Here is a 27,916-nt window from a genome sequence, read left to right on the forward strand (position 1 = left end):
CGCCCTACAAAGCCGACTGCTGAGTTTCACTGGAGCCAATAGTAGCGTTCCCAATCCCTGTTCAGTGCCATTCTGCATGGTAGGCGAGATTTTCATGGAAGGCAACTGATCTGTAACTAACTTTCCAAAATACTGGGATTAAGCTTGCTGCGTGTGCGATTATTTGGCGATGAGGTATCCTAGGCAAAGTCATGGGAGGCAATTTCGACTCCGGGTTCCATGTTTATGAGTGGACTCGGGTGAGGGTCCACCGAAAGCGGGCTTGGTGAAGTTAGAAGGTGTGATTCCCAATGATCAGGATCCTGTCGATTGACTGGACTTTCCCGTAGTGAGAAGTAATATCATTTAACCACCCAGAGACTGGGGCACATTTAACATTTCTGGAAAGTTAACCCCCTTTTCTATAAATTACCTGTCACAAGTAAAGGTAAATGTGACTGGAGTTCGTGTAAATATTGACAGACTGGTAGGTGCACAGGGGAGAAGTGAAGGAAATTGGATTGTGGTTAAAAATCAAATGGAACATCCCGCTGTGTGCAACAGACATCGAGTGGTTAAATCTGAAGTGTGCGAGTCCTTTTTTTTTTAATGGGTGTTATTAAATTTAATGCAAACGGGGGTTGGAGAGAAGACACCCGCCTTCAAATGTAGTCTGCAGATGCTTGGGACGGATGGGGATGGCTTCAGAACATTCAGAAGTCAAGTGGTGGCACTGTTTGGCAAAAATACTGACTTCGGGACCACGTGAAGTGAGTGGAGCCTGATTTAAAACCTGACATTAGCATCGTGCACAGCCCAGTCTCTCAAACTTCGATCGGAAGCAAAATACTTTGTCAGACTGTGTAGGGTTCCCAGGCTGAATGACAAGCGTTTAGTTCGTCCCTTGCCTCTCTCGGGTGAAGTCCTGGGCTTCGGTTCATTCGGCTGACCATTTGAATTTATTTTTTGTTGCTTTAAGCATGATGTTTCTGTGAAGCAATAAAGCAACCGTTGTCATTTTCTGTGCTGCCCCCACAGCTGGCTGCCACTGAGGGGGCTTGTAGACAGTGAGGGTTGCCAATACTGAGGGTTTATTTGTTGGGGAAGGGGAGGGTGGGGGGGGGGAGGTTTAGGGAGCAGGGCTAACATTTGGTTATGTGTGTGTGTGTCTGTGTGTATGTTTTATTCTCAGTTTCCCCCTGAACATTTGCCACACTCCACCCGCGCCAGGAACGATGAATAAGCCAGTCCTTTCTGATCGGAGGCTGGCATCCGTTGCCCCAATGAAAGAGTGCAACAATGTGGAGAGGAAAGACACCGAACTGGTGCTGGTGAAGGAGCAGAATGGAGTCCAGTACACCAACACTGCCATCATCAACAACTCCCCCCAGTTCACAGCCGCCGAGGAAGGCAGAGAGGAGAGGGAGACCTGGGGCAAGAAAATCGACTTCTTACTCTCGGTCATCGGTTTTGCCGTGGACTTGGCGAACGTGTGGAGATTCCCCTTCCTCTGCTACAAGAACGGGGGCGGTGAGTGAGTTACTCTTACATTCCCTGCTTGAATCACTATGACCATAGACTCGCACTGAAGCCAGCGTCTGGGTTTGTTTGAAATTGCAATCCGGGTGGTATTAAATCGGCTGAATTATGTGCTTAAATGAAAACCGCTGTACACTTATTGTTAGATTGAACCTTAATGCACCTCCCCACCCCATCCAAAGGCAATGTCACGATGTATGCAGAGCCAACTCCACCATCCCACTGCAGCTTAAATAAACTGTACCGCTTTATTCATGTACATTCTTCCGATTTAGCCCTCACTGAGCAAGTGTAGCAGGAGAGAATTGTCCTCAGACTGGTCTTTTTGTTCTGTAAAGGAGTGAGGAGTAATTAATTGCTGGGGTTTCCTGCTGAGAAATGTTCTCCTGGCGCGGATGGCAACTACTTGCCTCCGGAATGGGTAACACAAGTTCACATACGCTTCTCTCAGCGGGGTTGACTCCAGACAGGGACATGCGAAAAATGGAAACGTTTGTCTGACGTTCCATTGAAGCGATGGGTTCTAACTTTTCATTGGTGAAATCTCAAGGAGCACAACGCGGCGGTTAGTTCAGGAATCACTGCCTTTAAGAAAGCGCCTCTTGATACAGTGGTATTCTCCCTTTCTCTCTCCCTCACCCAGTAACTAAACGACTTTGTCTTGGTCCTGTTTTGCAGGTGCATTCCTTATCCCTTACTTGTTCTTTCTGTTAATCGCCGGGATGCCTTTGTTTTACATGGAACTAGCCTTGGGTCAGTACAACCGAGAGGGTGCAGCGACCGTCTGGAAAATCTGCCCCATCTTCAAAGGTGGGTGGCTATTCCCTTTCTATCAATGGGAGAAGACATACTCATTTACATTCTCTGTTTGGATTCACCTAGAACTCAGTAAGATCACTAAGGGAGGGGGGGGGGGGGGGACTGAAGTTCTTGTATTTGATAAGGCACTGCACATTTTTTTTTACATACTCACAATGTGTCAATTAAATCTCGCACATGTAAGACCAGCACTGAAAACAAGGGATTTGTTGTTACTGGCCATTAAATTTCCGTCAATCACAGGTCTTGATTCATTTGTGTACCTTCACTGAGAGAATGGTGGGAGGTAGTGGACAGATTTGCCATTAAGACTGGCACTTTGCCCTCTATGTCTGTGGTATCTTTCTATGAGCCGAGAGGGTGGGGGATTCAGAGCCCCCACGGTGGCACAGTGGTTAGCACTGCTGTCTCACAGCGCCAGGCACCCGGGTTCGATTCCCGGCTCGGGTCACTGTCTGTGTGGAGTTTGCACATTCTCCCTTGTGTCTGCGTGGGTTTCCTCCGGGTGCTCCGATTTCCTCCCACATTCTGAAAGATGTGCTGGTTAGGTGCATTGACCTGAACAGGCACCAGAGTGTGGCGACTAGCGAAATTTCACTGTAACTTCATTGCAGTGTTAGTGTAAGCCTTACTTGTGACTAATAAATAAACGTTAAGCCCATCTGATGGGGGCACACCCAGGAGGGTGACAGCACAACAACACTGAAAACACTCCTCCCCACCCCCAGACACACCACCCAAACATTGATAAGGCAAAGACCGGGCTGATATTATTTAAAATGAGCACTGCGAATGCATTTGAGCATTCCTGCTTAAATTTAACAACTAACTATAAATTATATCACGAGCTAAAGCCAATGGATACCCACCACTTTGCAACAGATGGAGACGAGAGTGGCTCAAGAGACAGAAATCCCCTTTGCATTCAAACTTTGGCATTCTCGACCTTGTTGGTAAACAATGCCACAACGCAGTGATCAGAAAGAAAGAAAGCTGTACGAGGGTGCTGAACGACCACAGATTTTGGCTAAGGTACACATGGCTTGAAAATCAGCCCTACCCCAATTAAAGTATCTTCCTTCATAGTAAGAAGTCTCACAACACCAGATTAAAGTCCAACAGGTTTATTTGGAATCACGAGCTTTCAGAGCGCTGCTCCTTCCTCAGGTGAGTAGAGAGGTAGGTTTTACAAACATGGCATAAACAGACAAAGACACAATTGCAAGATAATGGTTAGAATGTGAGTCTTCTCATCAAGTCTTTACAGGTACAGAAGAGTGGAGCATTGTCTGTACCTGTAAAGACTTGATTGCCTGAAAGACTCGCATTTCAACCATTATCTTGCAATTGTGTCTTTGTCTATATGTACCGTGTTTGTGAAACCTACCTCTCTACTCACCTGATGAAGGAGCAGCACTCCAAAAGCTCATGATTCAAAATAAACCTGTTGGACTTTAACCTGGTGTTGTGAGACTTCTTACTGAAGATAAATAACATAATGTTCCTGGTTGTTATCCCCACGCTGGCTCTCTGCCACCATTTTCCCCTTAAAGATATAAATGTGGGAGAGTTCACACTGATCTCTAAGTCGCAAAATGAATGCAGTGAAACCACTTTCACCACCTTTTATCAAAGGGAACATCAGATCAGAGTGAGTGCTGCATCCATTGTCTGACTGAGGTCTTTGACCAAACACTTGACTGAGATCCCTGAAGTGTGTCTCAGACATACCAGTCTTGTCCAAACTTCAAAGTCTCAGACTCAATTCCCACTAAATCTGCATTTAGTAAGCTTTTCCCAGTACAGAGCATTGGCTAACTAGTTTCTACTTCAAAAAAAGCAAATCGCTAACCTGTTTTCACACCTTTTTGAATTCTGTGATTACAACGCAGATTCCTGATGATCAATATTATGCTTTCTCAACCACTAATATGGATTAAATTACTTCAAGAAAAATATTAAATCAGATATAGCTTTGGATGTTAATAAAATAAAAATCATACATTCAATTAATCGAAATATTTCCTCAATTTTGATAATATCTTGCCCTAAAATAATAAGCTTGGTTCAGATTAGGCCTCTCTTTTTTTATTCTTTCATGGTATGCGGGCATTGCTGACTAGAATAAATAGAATAGAATTCCCCTAGTGCAAAATGAGGCCATTCAGCCCATCATGTCTGCATTGGCTCTCTGAAAGTGTATTTTATCTTGGCCAATCCATCTAACCTACCCATCATTGGAGTGTGGGAGGAAACTGGAGCACCTGGAGGAAACCCATGGATACACGGGGAGAACATGCAAACTCCACACAAGCAGTCACCCAAGGCCAGAATCGAACCCGGGTCCCTGGCACTGTGAGGCAGCAGTGCTAACCACTGTGCCACAAAGCCAGCATTTATTATCCATCCCTAAAGTAATGGTAAACCACCTTCTTTAACTGCTACAGTCCAGGGGAGGCAATGGCCTAGAGGTATTATTGCTATTAATCCAGAAACTCAGCTAATGCTCTGGGGATCCGGGTTCAAATCCCACCACGACAGATAATGGAACTTGAATTCAATAAAAAAAATCTGGAATTAAGGACCTACTGATGACCATGAAACCATTGTCGATTGTCAGAAAACCCCATCTGGTTCACTAATATCCTTTAGGGAAGGAAATCTGCCATCCTTACCTGGTCTGGCCTACATGTGATCACATGTAGAGTCAACTGAGGGCAGTTGACTCTCAACTGCCCTCAGACAACTAGGAATGGGCAATAAATGCTGGCCAGCCAGCTGCACCCATGCCCCACAAATGAACAAAAAAATGTCCATGTGATGTAGGTACACCCATGAAGCTGTTAGGAAGACATTTCTTGCATTTTGAATCAGCCACAATGAATGACCTGCAATTTATTTCTAAGTCAGGATAGTACACAGCTTGAAGGGAAGCTCGCTTCCCTCTAAGCTGTGGTGATGATGAATGCTGAGGGTAGTGGATGGGATGTCAATCAAATGGGCTTCTTTGTCCTGGATGGTGTCAAGCATCTTGAGTGTTATGGGAGCTGCACCCATCCAGGCATTTAGAAAGTATTCAATCACACTCCTGACTTGTGCTCTGTGGTTGGTGAACAGACGTTGGGGAGTCAGGAAGTGAGTTATTAATTATAGAATTCCTAGCCCCTGACCTGCTTCTATAGCCATGATGTGGAGATGCCGGCGTTGGACTGGGGTGAACACAGTAAGAAGTTTAACAACACCAGGTTAAAGTCCAACAGGTTTATTTGGTAGCAAAAGCAACTGGTGGCTTTTATTACCAAATAAACCTGTTGGACTTTAACCTGGTGTTGTTAAACTTCTTACTGCTTCTATAGCCACAGTATTTATATGTCCGGTTGAGTTCTGTTTCTGGTTAATGGTAACCTCCAGGACACTGACAGTAAGGAATTCAGCAATAATAATGCCATTGAATGTCAAAGGGAGATGGTTAATTATCTCTTATTGGAGATGGTCATTGTCTGGCAATTGTGTGGCCCCCATGTTACTTGCCATTTGTCAGCCCAAGCCTGAATGTTCTCCATGTCTTGCTGCGTCTGGACATGAACTGCTTCATTATCTGAAGAGCAATGATCAGTGAGCACCTCCACTTCTGACTTTATCATTGAGGGAAGGTCATTGATGAAGCAGCTGAAGGTGCTTGAGCTTAGGACACCACCCTGAGGAACTCCTGCAGTGATGTCCTGAAACTACCACAATCATCTTTCTTTATGCAAGGAATGACTCGAACCAGTGAAAAGATTTCCCCCTTATTCCCATTATCTGCAGTTTTTTTCTTGGGCTCCTTAATGGGCTCCTTGATAGCACACTTGGTGAAATGCTGCCTTGATGTCAAGGGCAGGCATTCTCACCTCAAGTTCAGCTCTTTTTTCCACGTTCACTTTTCTGATGCTTGAGAATAGACTGATGTAGTTAGTGATGTAACTGAGCTAGAACGGCTTGGCTAGGGGCACAGCTAGTTCTGGAGTACAATCTTCAGTACTATTGCTGAAATATTGTCAGGGCCCATAGCCTTTGCAGAATCCAGTTCCTTCAAACATTTCCTGAAATGAAGTGGAATGAATCAAATTGGCTGAATGAATCTGTGATGTTAGGGACCCCAGGAGGAGGCCGAGATGGATCATCCACTCAGCATTTCTGGTTGAAGATAGATGCAAATACTTCAGCCTTATCTTTTGCATTGAGGAAAGGGATATTTGTGGAGCCTGCTCCTCCACTTGGCTGTTTAGTTGTCCAGCACTATTCACAACTGAATGTGGCAGCACTGCAGAGTTTTTATCTGCTCCATTGGTTGTGGGATTGCTTAGCTCTGTTTATTGCTTGCTGCTCCCATTGTTTGACATGCAAGTAGTCCTATGTTGTAACCTCACCGGGTTAGCATCTCATTTTTAGGTATGCTTGCTGCTGCTTCTGACGTGCCCTCCTTTTTCTTCAGTGAACCACGATTGATTCCCTGGTTTGGTGGTAATGGTAGAGAAGGGGATATGCTGGGTGATGAGATTATAGATTGTGGCTGAATACAGTTCTGCTGCAGCCGATAACACACAGTGCCTTATGGATGCTCAGATTTGAGTTGCTAGATCTATTTGAAGCCTATCTCATTTAGCACGGTGATGGTGCCACACAACACAATGGACAGCTTCCTCAGTGTGATGATGGGATTTCATCTCCACAAGGACTTGTGTGGTGGTTACTTCAGCTGATACTGTCATTGACATCTGAGACAAGGTCAAGTAAGTTTTTCCTCCTGCTGTTCCCTCACCACATGCCACAAGCCCAGTCAAGCAGTTATGTCCTTCAGAGCTCGGTCAATTATGGTATGACTAAGTTACTCTTGCTGATGGACATTGAAGTCCTTTATCTAAAGTACATTCTGTACAATTGTCTCACTGCTCCTTCCAAATAGTGTTCAACATATGGGAGTACAGATTCATCAGCTTATGGGGAGGGGGTGGTAGGTGGTAATCAGCAGGAGGTCTCCTTGCCCATGTTTGACTGATGCCATGAGACTTCATGGGGTCCAAAGTCAATGCTGAGGACACCCAGGGCAACTCCCTCTCAACTCTCCTGCCGATGGGACAGAGCAGACCCAGAGATGGTGGTGCTGGTGGTGTCTGTGACAATGTCTGTAAGGTATGATGTGGTGAGTACGACAATGTCAGGTTGTTGCTTGACCAGTTTGTGGGACAGTTCTCCCAAACTTGGCATAAGCCCCCAGATGTTAGTGAGGAGGACCTACAGGGCTGACATGGTTGGTTTTACTATTGTCATTTCTGGTGCCTAGGTCGATGCTGGGTGATCCACCATGTTTCATTCCTTTTTCGTAAAGCACATTGATTATTGCTGGAACAATGACCTTCAACTAACCATTCAAAGACCTGCCTTAAAAAGCCTTCAGACAAAACAAACATAGTAACTACAAACTTCCCACCCAAACCTCCTTCTCTCACTCACACACAAACACCCACAGCACATATTACCTCAATGCAGATTTGAGGTTTAGACTATAAAGTCATAAGTTATATGGATCATTTTACCCCAAAAATTATTAAGCAGTTTATAACTAAAGACAAGGTCTGCATTCAAAGCAATATTTTTAATGCAAAACTAGGACTAGCCTGTTGAGAAATCATTTTTTTTAAGACACAAGATTTGGAGTCCTGTCAAAATACCAGACGTACAGATGTCTGATATCTGCCTTGATATCATGCCACAGTGGAGGGATCAGCTGAAAACCGGACTGTATAACATTGGATTCACTGTCATAATATCCCATTGGATGCCTATCCAGAATTCAGAAATGCTCTCACCCCCGCTAAGTCTGCCTGGTGCAGGGTTTCACACCCAATGCTTTGTGATTTTGCAGAACATAAATATTTCCACTCAGCCAAAGGACTGCTCAACTGATCTTGTTTGCAGTGTTTATTTTTATATCTAAAAATACATGTTTAAGCATGTGCATTTCTATTGTAATTAGATTGTGTTCAAAGCAGACAATGACATTTGCATGGCTGGTAATTTGTGGGGATATTCCTTCAGTTAATTAGAAATGTCCCATTGTTTATTAACATACATGTCCATCAGAGCAATGGAACCAATTAGACTTTGCAAAGTCCATATTTTCAAGCACTTAGCACTCTATTACTGTGTTCTTAAGTGTACATTAGCTGTAGTCAGAGTAAGTCTTTATTTTTAAAGTCCTCAGTTCTATTCTTCTGTTTAAACAGAAGTACCCAGTCTCTAGAAATACCTTATAAAAATATTCAGCAATGAACCAATAGCAAGTTCACAGTTTCAATGCTTTCCCCTGCTTAAAATGTACTTGCTGGTGATTTGACAGGTAAATGCCCTGCAAGGTGCAGCACTGAGCCACGGCCTTTGAAGCAATCTGATCTGACCGGAATCCTTTCAGATAAGGTGACAGGCAACCTTTGCGCCCTGTCCATCCTTCAATGCTTAGACATCTATAGACATTGTAGGGTTAGCCTCACTTTGATTTTGTGGTAGCATTTTCCTCTGTTCATCTCCTTGGAGGGAAACCACTTTAGTACGTGAGACACAGGAACAGGAATAGGCCATTCAGCCCGTTGAGGCCTCTACAGTGGGATCATGCCTGACCTGTACCTTACTCCATCTACCCTGCAGTGGTTCCTCATCCCTCAGTACCCTTTTCTAACAAAGATCTAGCAATCTCCGGCTTAAAGTTATGAATTGAGCTGACATATATTGCTTTTTGTTTAAGGAAAGGTCCATACTTTGAATGAAGATGTGCTTCTTAACTTCTCTCCTGAATAACCTGGCTCTGAAGTTGAGATAATAAGTTCCCTTGTCCCAGCCAGCACCACTCAACAGATTTTTTTCTCTAGCAACCTATTCAAAATCCTAAAAACTTCAATCAAATGACCCCTTAATCATCCATATCCAAGGAAATACAAATGTAATTTATGTAATCTTTCCTCTTAAGGTTAATCATAGAATCCCTACAGTGCAGCCCATTGAGCCTGCACTGACGACAACCTTACTCGGGCCCTATTCCCATAACCTCACGTATTTACCCTGTTCATTCGCCTGATTCTAAGGGGCAATTTAGAATGGCCAATCAACCTAACCTGTACATCATTGGACTGTGGGAGGAAACCAAAGCAAATCCACACGGACACAGGGAGAATAGAACATAAGAACATAAGAAATAGGAGCAGGAGTAGGCCATCTAGCCCCTCGAGCCTGCCCCACCATTCAATAAGATCATGGCTGATCTGAAGTGGATCAGTTCAACTTGCCCGCCTGATCCCTATAACCCCTAATTCCCTTACTGATCAGGAATCCATCTATCCGTGATTTAAACATATTCAACGAGGTAGCCTCCACCACTTCAGTGGGCAGAGAATTCCAGAGATTCACCACCCTCTGAGAGAAGAAGTTCCTCCTCAACTCTGTCCTAAACTGACCCCCCTTTATTTTGAGGCCGTGCCCTCTAGTTCTAGTTTCCTTTCTAAGTGGAAAGAATCTCTCCATCTCTACCCTATCCAGCCCCTTCATTATCTTATAGGTCTCTATAAGATCCCCCCTCAGCCTTCTAAATTCCAATGAATACAAACCCAATCTGCTCAGTCTCTCCTCATAATCAACACCCCTCATCTCTGGTATCAACCTGGTGAACCTTCTCTGCACTCCCTCCAAGGCCAATATATCCTTCCACAAATAAGGGGACCAATACTGCACACAGTATTCCAGCTGCGGCCTCACCAATGCCCTGTACAGATGCAGCAAGACACCTCTGCTTTTATATTCTATCCCCCTTGCGATATAGGCCAACATCCCATTTGCCTTCTTGATCACCTGTTGCACCTGCAGACTGGGTTTTTGCGTCTCATGCACAAGGACCCCCAGGTCCCTCTGCACAGCAGCATGTTGTAATTTCTTTCCATTTGGATAATAATCCAATTTGCTATTATTTCTTCCAAAGTGAATAACCTCGCATTTGTTAATGTGCAAACTCCACAAAGACAGTGACCTGAGGCCGGAATTGAACCAGGATCCCTAGTGCTGTGAGACAGCAGTGCTAACCACTGTGCTACCCTTGGGGACCTAAAGCTACACTACTTGCCTTTCAAGATCAATATATCTCTTCTGAGGTGCAGTACCCGGTACATCAGTTGTGATCTAACCAAGGCTTTGTTTAGTTACATCAAAACTTCCCCTCCTTTTACCCTGGCCCTCTAGTTACAAAGGTTAACATTCCAATAGCCCTTTTGATGAATTTTGTGTGCTTGACTACAACATTTCAGTGACTTGAACCCTCCACTGCCCGATTTCACCATTTACTTATAGCTAGAAGTTGGCTTATTTTAGGGAAGATGGGCATGGGGTGGGGGGTGACATACTGTATTTGTAAACTTTATTTTTAAATTTCCTCACCATCCCAATGCAACCTTTGCAACTGTTACATTTTAAAACCCACCCTCTGCTGAATGATAGGACCAAAATTATGCAAGCACCTGACATCCAATGTACAAAGGCATTTGGCGGCATGGTAGCACAGTGGTTAGCACTGCTGCCTCACAGCACCAGGGACCCAGGTTCGATTCTTGACTTGGGTCACTGTCTGTGTGGAGTTTGCACATTCACCCCATGTCTGCGTGGGTTTCGCCTGGGTGCTCCGGTTTCTTCCCACAGTCCAAAGATGTGCAGATTAGATGGATTGGCCATGCTAAATTCTCCTTCAGCGTACCCGAACAGGCACCCGAGTGTGGCGACCGGGGGATTTTCACAGTAACTTTATTGCAGTGTGAATGTAAGCCTACTTGTGACTGATAAATAAACTTTACTTAACTTTTACTTTACTTTATATTTGAATATGCTGCCAAAGCATGAGCAGCAGAATCCTGCAACTTCCCATCACATTTAGCAAAGCTAGTGCCATATGTGACAGTGGAGAGCAGGCCCCAGCCACATTTCATGCTCTCACTGCCCCAGAAAGCACCTGGAAACAATGGCAATCCTGTCTGGAAAAAGTTCAGGACATGCCCAAGGATAGGTAAGGACTATGTCTGCTGAGTTAACTAATTGCTGGCATTGGCTTCAGTGGGAGGGCATTGCATTTGGCCTTACCATTTCTTGGCGAACGGCCAAGAAATCAGTTCAGAATTTTGAGCTCTGACGGAGGGTCATCCAGACTTGAAATGTTGGCTCTGTTCTCTCTCCACAGTTGCTGTCTGACATGCTGAGATTTTTCAGCATTTTCTGTTTTAGTGTCAGGCTCCAGCATCTGCAGTAATTTGTTTTTATATCAGCCAAGATTCTTGCTATCCAGTAAGCCCTGCTGAAAAGTGCTACTTTGTGTACTCCACAATTAATCAGCTTGCTAACATTCACTTTGTAGGGTCACACATGAAAAATCACTAAAAGGTTGTATATGCCCCTGGAATTATATCTCAGTAAGAGCCAGTGAATAGAGCCAAGAGTTAAAGGAGAGAACATTAATTAGAAAACGATCATATTTCACAACTAGATTGTAAAACCTGTGTTCCTCTATGTGCTATATTCAATATTAAAAGTTATAAAGGCACTGAGAATTTGCCCTTTGACACAGTTTTTAAAAAGTTCAACAGTGAAAGAGTCTTTGTAATAGTTAGAATGAATAATATTGGTTTGATACTATATGACATCGATAAAATTATCCTCAGATTCTGTAATTTCTTTTATGTCCAGTTTTTAGGAAGAGCTGGTGAATTTGAGCAAAATTATGTTGGAGTTAAATCTATTTCAACGTAACTGTGACAGTTAAATATGGGTTTTTTATTAAAAAATTCTGCAATAAAAATATTAAATATCTTTCTTAAGATTCTGGCTGCATAATTGAAGTGCTCGATCATAATATAAAAAATAGGAGTAACAGTCGGCCATTTGGTCATTCAATAAGATCACAGCTAATTTTCAATCTCGACTCTACCTTCCTGAATTATCCTCATATATCTTGATTTCCTTGGTATCAAAAAATCTATTGATCAACTAAGCCCTCTGGGATAGCGGATTCCAAAGATTCAAAACCCTTTCTCTTCACCCAAGCCTGGCCCACCATTTTAAGGCTCTTACCACTCTGCAACCACAGGAAGCATCCTCCAGGCATCAACCCTGTGAAGTCCCTTAAGGAACTTGCATGTTTCAATGAGATCACCTTTCATTCATCTAAACTCTAGGGAAAATAGAGGTGGTCTACTCAATATCTCTTTATAGAATGATGTTCACATCCCATGAATTAACTGAGTGAACCTTCACTGCACACCCTCTGGTAAGTAAACTAAACTGTACACAGTACTCCAGGTGTGGTCTCACCATATTCATATTATTGCCATTCTTTCCTTGCTGTAGCTATGTGGGCCTTCATGGAGGCAAATCAAGACTGTAACTCTTTAAATTGTTGAAAGCAAATAATGTGTTGGATTTTCTGGCCCCACCTGCCACAGAGATCCTTTGGTCCCACCGAATGTCAATGGACTTTTGGCTGAGCTGTCGCCCCCGCCTCGTGCTGAATCCCATCATGCTGAGGCCAGAAAATCCCAGCCAATGTCATGACATATGCTCATGAATGGATTTCTACAAGGACTGGAGATACTAAGTTGTTATGAGGATATATGAAGCTCTCACAAAAAATGTTATCATAGAAACCCTACAATGCAGAAAGAGCCCATTTGGCCCATTGAGCCTCCACCAACAACAATCCCACCCAGGCCCTAGCCCTGGAATCCACATGTATACCCTGTTAATCTCCCTGACACTAAGGGACAATTGCGCAAAGGGCCAATCAACCTAATCCGCACATCTTTGGATGTGGGAGGAAACCGGGGCACCCGGGGGAAACAAGCACAGACTCGGAGAGAACGTGCAGGCTCCACACAGACAGTGACCTAAGCTGGTAATTGAACCTGGGTCCCTGGCGCTGTGAAGCAGCAGTGCTAACCTCTGTGCCACCGTGTGGCCCTTATATCCTATCTGTAGTCTGCAATAAGTTGGTTGACTTTGGTGATTGCTTCAGAACCATATCCTAAAACCTACAGGAGGGGAGGGGGAGGAATTTAGTGAGAGATTTAAAAAAAAGTCTTTTTAGGAAAAGGAAATTTTCAGGGACATGACGAGCTGTGGCATTGGCCACTTACAACTGTTTAAAATTTAGAAGATTGAGGGAATGATGCCAAAGAAACACTCCTTGAATTCCTGGTATTTATATTTCATTGTAGTGACAATGCCGCTTTTTCAACATCTGCATAACAGAACAGCACATTGGCACAAAAGGTGCCATGCAAGCTGTATTTGTTGTGTTCCTTATTCAAAAAAAAAGTTGCTGTAGTACCGTTTTAGAATTTGGGCCTTTGTTCTTTGTTTGTTCATTCAGACAAACTTGTCATTTTGAAGTTGGCTTGAGGAGGAAAAAGTATTAAACTGATATGCAAATGAGGTGCTAGGATGGTGGCTCATTGCAGACATTTTAACTTGTGGCGCATAAGGACTCATTGAGTAATCCCAAGATTGGTTCCATTATTCCAGTAAGTATCGCTTACTGATTGACAAAATAGAATCAGTACGTTTTGAACAGAAACCAGAAATCTTCCTTTTGTATACACAAAATACACTACAACACAATGGGTGGCATTTTCTGGCCGAACTTGCCTCAAGACCGGAAAATCCTGCCCGATCAACGGACCTTTGCACAATTCCCATGGTGGGCAGGACGGGAAAATTCTGTCCAGGGCCTCTGCCAAGTAGAAGGTCCATGCTAGATTTTTTGCAGAGAAAAAAATGGTTTCCTTCGTTGCGATTGGCTTGCTCGCTGGGAAGATTTGTGGCTCAAATGTCTTTAGGACATTTTTTAAATAACCTACCTCACAATAGTTTCAAATTAAACCAGTAACATCCAGTGGTAGAAAGCAAGTTTTGCAATAACAGTCTATTTACATTATTACAGTTGAAAATATGAACTATAATACAATAACTATGATGCAATTTTTCCCAGCACATAGGAGTTACTTTTAAGAAAAGTATTTGTGTGCCCTTTGATGTTAGTTTGCTGGAAAAAGGGGAAGAGAAACTTAGTTTCCATTTGATATCTTGTGGTGAATTATGAACTGTAGTAGCATTGATATAAATTAAATGGCAATTTTTTCTTTTAGGTGTGGGCTACGCCGTGATACTAATAGCGCTATATGTTGGTTTCTACTATAACGTCATCATAGCCTGGTCCCTGTACTATCTCTTCTCTTCATTCACATCCGAACTCCCATGGGTAGACTGCAATAACTATTGGAACAGTCGCAACTGTACTGACCCAAAGGTACTCAATGCCTCAGTCCTGGGAAATGGAACCAAATATTCAAAGTATAAAATTACACCAGCTGCGGAGTACTATGAGTAAGTTGACGTCTTTGCATTTATTTGCTCTTGAATAACTTGTTTGTAGCGATCAGATGTAGAAAAATATATTGATTTTTATATTTGTAACATTTTTTAGTTGCATTTCAATCCAGCAGAAGATAATTTAAAGTTTATTGAATCTTTGGAAAAATTGATTCGACTCCAAACTTTCCTGATATAATAAAGTTTGTGGTCACTCATTTTAGTGCTGGTGTAAAGAAGCTCTCTTTCTAACATTGCATTATGATTACTTATGCTTTCCAAAGGTCATTCTGACTATTAGTGAAAACTGCCAAGCATCACTTGCATCACGTTTAATCTGCTGTTTTAGTTCACCCTGTCAGAGTATCTTATAATTCCTGATGGCTTTAAAACTGCAAGAACGTTAAGTCAAGAAGCACTAGTGGCAGCATGAACTGTCTACAGAATAAATCACACTGGGAATAAGTTAATTCCCCATTTATTTGAAATACAGACACACATACTTATCTAGTAACTGAGAAATGCAATGCTTTACCTAATTTCTTTCACTTTAAAATTTATTTTAATATTGTCAGCCATAATGTTGGTAAAATTAAACATGTAACGATCATTAAAAATGTAATTTTGTGAACACGCAATCTTGCTTGTCCTATTGCAATGAATATAATAGGCTTGATTTTGCTGTGAGCAGCATTTATTAGATTTGTATTTGTATATAGACTTTCTGTGGGATTTTGTATAAGTTACAGTAGGCAGTGTTAATGAACAGCCCAGTCTGAACCAGGAGAAGTAAGTTAGAACAGTGAATTCAATATCAATTCAGGTAGAGAAGGTAAAATAAAGAGAGGTAAAGAAAGATTGGTTTAAGAGACAGGGAAAAAAGTTTCAAAAAATGGGATTTTCTGGCCTCTCCTGCTGGTGGGATCTTCCAGTCCTGCTGAAGTCAACCCCTCGCAACTGATATATTTTTATATCTCTAACAATGATAAAAATCTGTAGGAATGAGACTCCATACAAGCAGGCTGCGAAGGAATGAGAGTTTTGTTTGACCTGCCACACCATTTAAATGAGCATTTAGACTAGGATGGATGAGTTCCAAGAGTCTGCAGCAAGTTTACTTTGTATCTATTTTGTAAGTACAGGAACTTAACATAATTCCATCCATGAATCTGGAATATAAAGCTGGTGTCAGTCGTGGTGACCGTGAAACTATCATTGACTGTTGTAAAAACTCATCTGATTCAGTGATATCCTTCAGGGAAGGAAATCTGCTGTTCTAATGGTGACTTGCATAGACAGTGTGAGTCACCATAATGTGCAATGTCACTGATTCTTGACTACCTTCTGAAATGACCTAGCAAGTTACACAGTTCAAGAGCAATTTGGGATGGGCAAAAAGTCCTGGCCTTGCCAGCGACACCCACATCGCATGAAAGAATGAATAAAAAACATAACGCCATCCAATACATTTGAATTCAAGCCAATGAGATGTCTTTTCCTGCAGTTAACAGCTTAGAGACAGCAAGCTCTGGATTTTTGCACTTAATTGTCTGTACTCTGCGCTTGCTGGAAGTTGCTGTGTAATTTACACATGAATAACAGTCAGTGCTGATATCTTTGTCATTATTTTCATCTGGCCTCATATTTTGAATTACCTAAAATTTTGAATTGAAAGAAATTGATCCACAATCATCAGGCATGGTTTCATGAACATATTTGTGGAAAATACCCAGTAAATGACCTGGTCTGATAGCTACCAAAACTAACAGAAATGTTGCAATGGCTAGATGTGTTCATCTAGATAAATACTTAATTTCACGGAAATAAACTTAATTTAGACTAACTGGACAACTTTTCATTTTGTTGTTTTCAGTCATTCAGTGGTAATTTCTGGTTTCAAAAGGTGTGCATGAGAGTAGGCAATGATATTCACAATGGTGAAGAAATGCTTGATCTTGTTTTATGCAATAATTAAACATGAAAATTAAGCAGTTAGAGGTCAGTTAATGTACTTCACACCTTACTTTTGCTCCTTGCCCAGTTCTTAGTTTCCAAATACAAATAGATATTGCATAAAGGAGACATTGCTTCTTTTAAGAACTCTTTAAAAAATTATCCAATATTCAGGTCAAAAAATAGCTACAGTGACCACTAACTAGTTGATATCGCCCCAAGGGGAGACCAATGTGTGCCTAAAGCTGGAGGCACAAGACCTAAGGTTAGACCTTACCTAAATAATGTGGGTGAGCTGCCCGAGTCTTTCACAGGCAGTTCACCTTTCTGTTTTGAGTAATGGACCATCTGCCTCACTGCTGGTGGCTCGGGTAAGTGCAAGGGGGAATGAGTGAAATGGGGAGGGGGGTGCGCAATAATGTTTCCCATAACTTGTGAGAAATATTTAAGTAATATATATATATATATACATATAACTTTGGGAAAGTCTGCTTTTGATGAGGGCTGCTGCTTAAACTTCAGTGGCCATTGGAAACTCTTGAGCTGGGCAGATAAACTCCTGTCGCTGACCTGTCTTGGTAAGTGGGCATGAAACAGACTTTAGGCTCTTCATTCACATATGTAACAAGCGTTCTATGTGCCCTCTAGTGAAAAAGCCTCCTGACACAATATCGAGCATGACGTTTTTCAGGTGTCCTTTGGGCCCAGGATGTTGATTCCTGAAATTTGACCTTTGAGTTTGTTTTACACCTGGGGAATAAGGTCCAAATTACATGCTAACTATCTGGCCTAATATTTTATGTAACATGTAAAGCAGACTTTTGCGACCCTTATTGTTATGTTCACTGGCTCCTTGTAACATCCAATGCAATCAATGGCATGAACACTGGCTATTTTGTATCATACTGTTATTTGTATCACTGTATTGTAGATTATAATCTGCATGCAACTGGATACAGGAATCTCCAGGTAGTGTGGATATATATTTTTACTGCAGTATGTTCTGGCTCCTATTCATGACATATGTTGCTAGCTGGCATCTCTTTCTTTGATGTTACTAGTTTGGTTTCCTTGCTCCCAAAACCTCCTAGTTTAATATTGTCTTGTATAATATTAAAAGAATATCACACTACAAAAGAACACACCGCCATTTATATCACTGCATCGTCTTTTGGCTAAGATAAAACCTGAGATCAGGTTTAGGGCGGCACGGTAGCACAGTGGTTAGCACTGCTGCTTCACAGCTCCAGGGTCCTGGGTTCGATTCCTGGCTTGGGTCACTGTCTGTGTGGAGTTTGCACATTCTCCTCGTGTCTGCGTGGGTTTCCTCCGGGTGCTCCGGTTTCCTCCCACAGTCCAAAGATGTGCGGGTTAGGTTGATTGGCCATGCTAAAATTGCCCCTTAGTGTCCTGGGATGCGTAGATTAGAGGGTAAAATATGTAGGGATATGGGGGTGGGGCCTGGGTGGGATTGTGGTCGGTGCAGACTCGATGGGCCGAATGGCCTCTTTCTGTACTGTAGCGTTTCTTTCATGATTCTATCAGGTATAAAGCCTATTCTTGTTAGCTTGGATCTAGTGTGTCTGTTTTGTGAGGACAATGAATTAGATTCAATTTGAATTTGAATTGGTTTTGGGAACAAGCAAGGAGGTGGATTAAGAGCTTGCCCCGTGCACTCTGCGCATTGGCTTTGTAACTCTGAGAAAGGGGGGGATAAAAGTTGTATCACTGCACGTTGTTTAACTTATGGAGCTGGGAATGTGGATTTGCCAGGTGATGGTATCTTTTTAATGGAGTTCCCTTTCTCAAACGAATAATGAGAGACACCAAATGATTTATAACAATGCAAATGATAGCAGATCTAAACAGATGAGGCCCTTTGGGAGATAGCATGAAGCATATTTTTTGCTTAGGAGAGTTATTTCTTTCACTGTGTCAAATTTAACCGCGTACTTGAAAATGATTGCTGGCAAGACGGCGAATCCCAGCAATAATTGTGATTTTTAAAAACTACGGCTTCATCAATTGCCAAGTGTGTAAAGCAATTTGTGATTTTAATTAGCACTTACAGCATAGCACATGAGCATGCCGAGCTGAGAAATGCAGTTGTTCAAACGTTTAGCTCTATTTGGAAGACAATCTGCTCGGTGGCTTCGTTATTATTGAGAGATTCTCTGTCGAACAATCGCTTTGCAAGACAACTGATGATATCGGTCCTTTTGCTTCATTAATCTTGTTTCTAGGAGTAATAATGTGTTGCAATATTCCAGAATATGTTGTTAATGTCCCCTGAATATTGTGGCATGTGTTTTCCAGTGAGAGTTCATTCGTTAATGTGATAGCTCTGAGGATTGTTTTTGTGTGTATTTGATTTCTTTTAGGTGTATATATTAAGTTTCTATTGCTTTCAAATGGCCACCAAATTCCCGTTCCCTTCAAATGTTGCTTGGTATGTTCAATACGCAGAGCCAGAGGAATCCAGAAAATGGGACTTCTCAATACCAGTCTGCCGAATTGATCTCTGTCCTGTACATTCACATTTGTGATCTTTTTCTGTTTATATTTCTCTTTCCATAGCTTGGGAAATAGTCGCTTGAGATTGTTTGCAATGCATGTTAATAAACCGTGGCTCTATTGTAGTATTTAGATTTAAATGACTCTTAGAGAAGTCCCAAACCTGAGACTATAATCAATCCTTCTCCACTAAGTATGTTGCTCTGTATCAATTAGCTCTATTAATCCTTTTGGCAGCCTACAAAATTGAATTGCAGCTCAATTTCAAATTCAGCGGGATTTCTTATCGTCTGCATTTACCATACATAGTCATCTCTGCGAATTTGGTGTTGTTCATACCTGAAGCATATAATCATACTGCATAATCTTATGCATACCAGCAACTGCAAGCAATAATTGTAATCTTCTCTTTTATACTTTTCTCAATCTGTGTGAACACCGGACAGGCAAGGAATTCATTTCGGATAAAGTCTCCCTGAGTATTGTACTACTATCTGCCTACTGTATACAAAGTGATTTATTTCCAGTGCTAAAACATTTTTTTTCCATAAAAAGCCATCTGGAGAAAGAGGGAGCTCTGACCTGCATATTTCAGCTGCAGTTTTTATATTGGAGAAAACACGTAGTATTGGATCGTTTCATTGCTAGCCAAACCCAAATCCGAGCAGCCCATGACAGTTTTGTTGCGTGCTTTCTTCTTACAGCTTCAGCTGTGTTGCATTCAACCTTTGGGTAAGGGAACGTTGGTGGCCAGACAGTATTAAAAGAAAGTTAAATATTCACTTGTCCTTCCGTAAGCTTATGCAGTTCCAAACCAACACTGCAACTTTTACTGTAACAAGTTCTACTACAAGTTGTACAAGTAGAAGCAGAATATATGTGCACTGATTGATTTTAGTTAAAGTTTAATATTTTATTACCGTAATTTATCCCATTACCGGATAATGAAAAGGGTTTCATTTCTTCACGTTGATGTCGACAAATAAAATTCAGACTAGTGAAGGATCAAGTTCAGATTTTTCTAACACGCTGGTTATTTATTGAATTAAGGCCAACGCCTCCAAGTTGTTTCCTTTGAACTTGGGTTCTGACAAAAGTAAATGGAACCAATGTTTATTTATAAATCATCTTTAGAAAAGTATTTTATCTACTTCAAAATTCAGAATAAAATATTAATGTAATATCAATGTTGATTGATTAACTTAATTCTGATGATCTATATGTGTTTACACATGGCTCCAGTGAAATAAAACTCCCAAAATGTGCTTAGATTAAGTGTGTAGATTAATTAATTGGTTAAAAAGATCTCTGGAACATCCGACATCCGAAAATATAAATATTTTTCTTAACTTTGAAAAATTCTATCAACATGTGCAGAGGATTTTGTTCATTTTTAAATATGTTTTGTAATTTGGTAAAGCATTTTATTTACCCAACAGCACGGTGCCTCACAGTGCCAGGGACCCGGGTTCAATTCAGGCTCTGGGTGACTGTGTGGAGCCTGCATGTTCTCCCGTGTCTGCGTGGGTTTCCTCCGGGTGCTCTGGTTTCCCCCCCATTGTCCAAAGATGTGCGGGTTAGATGGTTTGGCCATGCTAAATTGCCACTTAGTGTCAGATTGATTAGCAGGGTAAATACATGGGGTTACAGGGATAGAGCCTGGGTGGGATTGTTGTCGGTGCAGGCTCAATGGGCCGAATGGCCTCCTTCTGCACTGTAGGGATTCTATGATTCTGAGTTGTGTACCTTGTCAAAATATTTTGATGTTAGATCTGGAGCTCAAATAGGGACCATAATATAAAAAGTCCTCATTTTCCAAAACTCATCACAACACAATCATTCCTTTCCATCATAAAAACTAGAAACATGTTGAAACATATATGATCCTGAGAGGTCTTGACAGGGGTGGATGTGGAGAGGATCTTCCCTCTAGTTGGAAGATCTAGAACTTAGGGGTCACTGTTTAAAAATAAAGGGTCACTCAATTAAGACAGAGATGAGGGGAGATTCTTTTCTCTCAGAGGGTTGTAAGTCTCTGGAGCTCTCTTCCTCAAAAGGCAGTGGAAGCAGAGCCTTTGAATATTTTTGAGGCACAGCTAGATAGATTCCTGGTAAGCAAGGGGGTGAAAGGTTACTGGGGATAGGTGGGAATGTAGAGTTGAGGTTATAATCAGATTAGCCACAATCTTATTGAATGGCAGAACAGGCTCGAGGGGCCAAATGGCCTACTCCTGCTCCTAATTCATATGTTCATGTCGATGTATGTTCTTAAAGTTGGGAACTAATGGAAAAAGAATTTAAAAAGTGAGCATCTTGACAACACTAAAGTCAGATTGCCAGTGGCAGTCACAATATTATTCGAGAGGAATTGTAGCTTTCGGGTAATCTATGCAATCTTAAAATCTTTGCATCAACCACAGGAGCAGGATTTTCTGGCCCTTCCCGCCAGAAAGATCTTCCGGTCCAATCAAGGGCAACTACCCATGATGGGATGGGTGAAATGCGCAAAATGGCGTACACATTGGCAGGACCAAAAGATCCCGCTGTGGGCCAATTGTGAGCAATCTCCACCGCCAGGAAACATGTCACAGTGCGGTGGAAGATCCCACCCTGGATTTACTTTAGTGTAAAATCCGTTATAGTCTCTATAGACTCCCTTATTGCCCTGTTCTTTTATTTAGATTAACTGTTGAAACGTAAACCTGCCAGGTTATGAACTAATGAAACTTATTATGGGGTTAGATGGTTCGTTGGGGTATTTATATCTATTGGAGTTTGAAGACAGAGACACAGTTATGTACGATGCATCATTTGATCATTTGCTGCTGAGCTCCCGGATTACTCCCACACCTCCAGTTTAGACTTTAATATCTTCCATCACTATTCTACACTCCTCCATCGGTATCCTCTCAGGTTTTGTGGTTTCAAATCTTTACTCCAACTATCAAACTCAACAATCACTGATAATTGTAAGAATAATTCAGTGGGACTTTTAAGTGTATTTTCTTTGGATTTCAAATTGACTTACATTTTGTCTCAATCGTTTAATTTCACTTGATTCATTAAAAAATATTAATAATCTATGGAACATCTGGAGAATTTTGGCATGAGCCTAAATCTTGCTCTTTAAGTCAAAACTGAAGCTCACACTTGTGTTTGAAATGCTTTCAGCATAATGGAATGATGCCAGGGTGTGACTTGTGAAATCAACATAGTAATTCGCTGTTGACTGGAAGGACAGTATGTGGTTCCCAGTTTGGTTTTGTTTTCATTAAGCAGTTTGGTCCATGTCATCCTGTGTTATGTCTGTTAAAGTGGAAAGGCTTCAGAGATCGTGTAGATCCTGATAAATGGGACCGTTGCCTGTCCAAGAAAGCCCAGTTACACCTGACATTAAGCAATTAGCCCGGGCAGAATTTCCACCACAATGTTAGAGATCTGTGAAAACCCCCAAAGAGAAAGCATACACAGCCATTTAAATTGCTTCTGCAAGATCTTTTAGATTTCAGTGGGAGCAGGTATGATAGCGACATTGAAGGGGTGACTAGACGAATACATGAATAGGATGGGAATGGAAGGATACAGACTCCGTAGGTGCATACAGTTTTAATTTAGGCAGACATCATGATCGGCGCAGGCTTGGAGGGCCGAAGGGCCTGTTCCTATGCTGTATTTTTCTTTGTTCTTTCTTCATTTGATTTGATTTATTATTGTCACATGTACCGGGATACCTTTTGCTGATCTTCAGCTGACATTACTAAATATATGTCATTGTAATGTCAACCCCTTTAAGTAAAACATAATTGCCAGTAATTTCAAGTTAGTGGGGTGGAGGATGGCTTTTGGTGCGTTTATGTAAAACCTTTTTCCCCATTATCTTTTGGATTCCTGCACACAATTGCAGTTTTTGATAATTCTTCAGTGTTCACTCCAAAATATTTTCTAAAATCTAGTTTGTGAGAAAATAATTCAAAAATGAAAGCCTCAGGGAGTGAGCAGGAGAGAAACTTCAGCAATGTTTGTTGCATATAAATTTATTTTTATTACTTTCCCTGTCAGTATTAAACTTCTTCCCTGTTTCCCACCCCAGCCAACTTCCAACTCATACTTGGCCAAGTTGAAAAGAGCCATAAATTGTGGTTGTATTGAATAATTCTCATACATACCATCCTGTCATATCATGAACCAGAAATTCATCAGCATAGAAGGCATTTATAACTCCGAAGTTTTGTATTTAATACTAAGGAATATTACAAATTATCATTGTGTCAAAGAATTGCGTTCAATTCTGGTTGCCACATTACAGGAAGGATGTGGAGGCTTTGGAGAGGTTGCTGAAGAGGTTTACCAGGATAGTTGGAACAGAGGCTGAGGGAACACCTGACAGTAGTCTATAAAATTATGAGAGGCATAGATAGGGTTGAGAGTCAGAATCTTTTTCCCTCAATTGAAATTTCTAATATTAGGGGGCATGTACTGAAGGTCAGAAGGGAAAAGTTCAAAGGAAATTTGGGAGGCAAGTTTTTTACCCAGAGAGTGGTAGGTATCTGGAACGCACTGCTAGGGGTGGTGATGGAGGCAGATACGATAGGGGCGTTTAAGGAGCTTTTAGATAAGCACATGAATATGTAAGAAATAGAAGGATATGGACCAAGGGCAGGCAGAAGGGATTAGTTTAATTTGGTGTCATATTCAACACAACGGGCTGAAGGGCCTGTTCCTGTGCTGTACTGTTCTATGTTATATGTAATGGGGCTAAGCCACTTTCATCTCGACCCTCAGACCATTGGTCCCTGAGTATCGTGGATGTTCAATATACTGAGCTGTAAAAATAATAAAAGGTCAGCTCATTCAAATACATTTTGGGTGCTCCAGCCACATGGTGTATTGAGATGGAACACCCAGCATTGGCAGTTCTCAAAAAATTGCGTTTGTCCTTTAAAGGGAAGATACCATTTTTTAAATGTGTGGCACAGAGGCAGAAAAGCATCGCCTCAAGTTGCTTCTTCAGATATGCTGCCCAAGGAGGTGCCACATAGTAAAGTAGAGCTTCTTGACAGGAGAACCATCAGTGCAGCCCAAGAGTAAGAGTATTGAGAGAGTAAATGTTACCTGTGGCACAAACCTGGGAGTAGGTGAGAAGAAATTGGTTTGACTACAGAAGGTTGCCAAACTAAGTGTGCTCACACTTTGCACCATTCAGAAGTGTTGTTTCATGGAGTATCATGGTGTCTCTTTACTGTAAGTTTGATGCACAATGACAGAGGGAGATTGCACAATACTTTGGAAACTTTACAGCTAATTGATCATGCACAAGGAGGCCTATATGTTTTACCAGATCACATTGCAGCGCTGCCATCGTGATGTGTTTGTCTGGTGGATCATGAGTTTTGACTGGCAATGAGCACAAAACACATGTTTATTGCCACTCACAGGAGGTATGAGCGAGTTGAACCCTCACGTGCATTAGTTTATCACATAGGCATTTGTGTGATACACATCTTTTCTCGGTATTTTATATTTCACTGAGTGTCCCAATTAGATGCTTAGAATCAGCTCCCCATTTTTTACGAGGGACTTGAAAGTCTTGATGCTTAACTAGGAACAGACCCTGAAAGGTCTGGACATGGGGGAAGAGAAGGCATGATGACGGTGAGTTCGGAGGCCGTCCCAAGCTCAGGGCATGTATCATTCTGTGCTTTAAAAAATGATTTAATGAAACACAGAACATCAGTGCTTAGAGTGTAAGTAAGTGTAATATATCTAGATTTCCAAAAGCCATTCAATAAGGTGCCACAAAAAAGGTGAATAGGCAAGATAAGGGTTCATGGAGTTGGGGGTAATATATTATCATGAATGGAGGATTGATTAATGGATGGGAAGCAGTGAATGGGCATAAACAGGGCATTTTCAGGTTGGCAGGCAGTGAGTAATGGAGTGCCACAAGGGTCAGTGCTGGGGCCTTAGCTATTTACAACCTATATTGATGACTGAATTATTTGAGAGTGTGCCAAGCAATCTGTACAGTTTGGGGTGTGTCTAGTGAACAGTCTCTAATCCACAACTCTGCAGTGATGCGTGACTATCTGACTCCACTCTAAACTACAATCTCAGCCATTGCCACTCCTGTATTCTCCATATTGGATGTCCTGGTGTAATGAGTCCCAAACCTATATCTCTAGCTCCTTGCCTACCCGTGAGAGCACTGGCACTGGAAGGGCTGAGCAGCGATCTAACCCTTGCAAAACTGACCATCCCAGATAGACACCGGATCCGACTGAGTCATTGTCGGGCTTAAAATTATAGTGGGAGTCCAGCAGAACCCTCAAGAAAAAATGGGGCCTTCATGTAACATCCTCTCTTTGAAACATCAAGTTCACCCGACCAACAAATTCCCTCATTGTCTAAACAAATTTGTCTTGTAAAAATACTCAGAAGTTGAAATTATTATGTATAATAGTAATAATGAATTTACTAGGATGCTGTCAGGATTTGATGGTTTGTGTTATAAGGAAAGGCTGGATAAACTGGGACTTTTACCCTGGAGCATTGGAGGCTTAGGGATGATCTTATAGAGGTCTATAAAATAATGAGGGGCATAGATGAGGTAGGGGAGTCTAAAACTAGAGGGCATAGATTTAAGGTGATAGAGCAAAGAGACAAAAGGGTGGAGAGATATAAAAGGGTCTAGAGGGGCAATTTTTTTCACACAGAGGGTGGTGAGTGTCTGTAACAAGCTGCCAGGTGTAGTAGTGGAGGCAGGTATAATTTTGTCTTTTAAAAAGCATTTAGACAGTTACATGGGTAAGATGGGTATAGATGGATATGGGCCAAACAGGGGCAATTGGGACTAGCTCAGTGGTTTAAAAAAGGGTGGTATGGACAAGTTGGGCCGAAGGGCCTGTTTCCATGCTGTAAACCTCTATGACTCAATGAATGTCCCTAAAATTTCTTTGTCTATGATTTTAACAATAGCTTTATGTTGCATTTTGTAAGTGAATTTCTTGATTAAAATTGGAAGGAGAAATCTCATATAAACCTGCTGTGGTGCACAGAATAACGCCGCTCTCTTGATATCCTGCATTGTGTTTGTTCATGAAGCGTTTTTAATTCCCGGATGATGAGTAGTACAGCTCCAAAGTGTAGAATTTGGATATCTGTTGTAATCAGTGTTCTATACATTTATGATGCTGTCTAATTTTAACAAACTACATGGGGGAAGTTGGGTTTTAAAACTCCAGCAGTATGTTTACTTCAACAGCAACAAACAGGAAATGATAATTACCGATGGTTACTGGTGATATTGGGTTAGTTTGGTTTACAGGATTGTAAACTACATTATTGTCAGAAACTTGGCTGATCAGGATTTACCTGCAAAATGATTTGTCTTGCATATTCCAAAAGGAGTCACTGTTACTTTAACTGGTCAAGTGCCAGAAAGGGTTAGTTCCAGTCTAGAGATTAAGCAGGAAATTAAGCAGGGCAGTTTTAGCCCCTGTTTCTCACCAATTTAACGTCCATTCCCACCATTATTGCCTAAGTAATGGGAGAAAGCAACTTTCTACAAGGTAGTCTGAAGTGTTGTCTCATTAACTGAAAGATATGTGTACAAATTTTCTGTGTTTCCTGACTATACTGTACTCCAGATATACCCTAATGGAATGAAAAAGGAAGGAAAAGTCAATTTAAAAATAACAAGAGGTCAGGACTGAGTTTGAAAAGCCTGTAATCTTAGGTAGGAATTGCAGGGTTAAAACTAAAAGCCATTGCTCACATCCCCGGTTTTAAATAAAGGCTGGCCTCCAATGAAAGTACATTAACTTTGTGTGAGTGAGACGTCTGCCCCTCAGAGATAGCAAGTGTTGCCTTCGAGAGCTGCCAGCCAAACTGATTGGCCAGTAGCTCAGCAGTCCTAACAGTACCCAGTGGTGGCCACTCCTGAGAATACAAAGGAGTCCTGAAAAGATCATGGACGCCAGAATTTAAGCTAGGTCCAGGGTTTGTTGGTCAGGCAGGCGTGGGGTCCCTGGCAAGGTGGAGTAAGGCGAGGGGTAGGTTGGGTTCTAGAACCCAGGGATTTGGGTTCTAGAAGCCAGGAGGCGAGACACAAAGTGGAGATACCATCTTGGGGTACCAAAGGAGGTACCCCTCCCTTCCTGCCTTTATCCCGAGTTGGGAAGTAGCAGGTTGGCCACTTTCCTTCCGCCTTTGCCCACTGTATGGTGGCAGTTGAGGTGGAAAAAGCACCTTAAGCAACTTAATGGACTCATGCCTAAGGATGGGTGGGCTGACTGTTGCCTTACCCATCCACCTTAATATGGGGGAAAGCTTGGGAGTGGATGGGAAGTCAGTGGGCTAGCCACCCATTTTATTTTATGTGCCCATTGCCTTCAAATAGACTGGCAAGGAAGGTGTAGAATCCCTACCTCCCCCATGTAGAATCAGTAAAAATGTCCTATTTTTGCTAAAAGGACACCAGGATGTCACAGTGGCACTGCTGCCTCACGGCGCCAGGGACCCAGGTTCAATTCCGGCCTTGGGTGACTGTCTGCGTGGCGTTTGCACATTCTCCCTGTGTCTGCATGGGTATTCTCCAGGTGCTCCTGTTTCCTCCCACAGTCCAAAGATGTCCTATGATTCTATGTCATATCTCATGTGGGTAATATCACATGCTGTTTGCTAG

General features: G+C 41.9%; 1 protein-coding gene across 1 annotated transcript in view; it reads left to right on the plus strand.

Moving 5' to 3' along the window:
• The first annotated feature begins 213 nt into the window (after positions 1 to 213).
• Positions 214 to 27,916, plus strand: part of slc6a2 (solute carrier family 6 member 2) — a 162,229-nt gene continuing 134,526 nt past the window's right edge. The window contains exons 1-4 of the mRNA XM_078210909.1: positions 214 to 749; positions 1,172 to 1,509; positions 2,197 to 2,328; positions 14,544 to 14,781. Of these exons, the coding sequence (XP_078067035.1) occupies positions 1,215 to 1,509; positions 2,197 to 2,328; positions 14,544 to 14,781 (665 nt within the window). The 5' untranslated portion in view covers positions 214 to 749; positions 1,172 to 1,214. The remainder of the gene's footprint in view (positions 750 to 1,171; positions 1,510 to 2,196; positions 2,329 to 14,543; positions 14,782 to 27,916) is intronic.

This window comes from Mustelus asterias, chromosome 4, assembly GCF_964213995.1.
Source record: "Mustelus asterias chromosome 4, sMusAst1.hap1.1, whole genome shotgun sequence".
Lineage (NCBI taxonomy): Eukaryota > Metazoa > Chordata > Chondrichthyes > Carcharhiniformes > Triakidae > Mustelus > Mustelus asterias.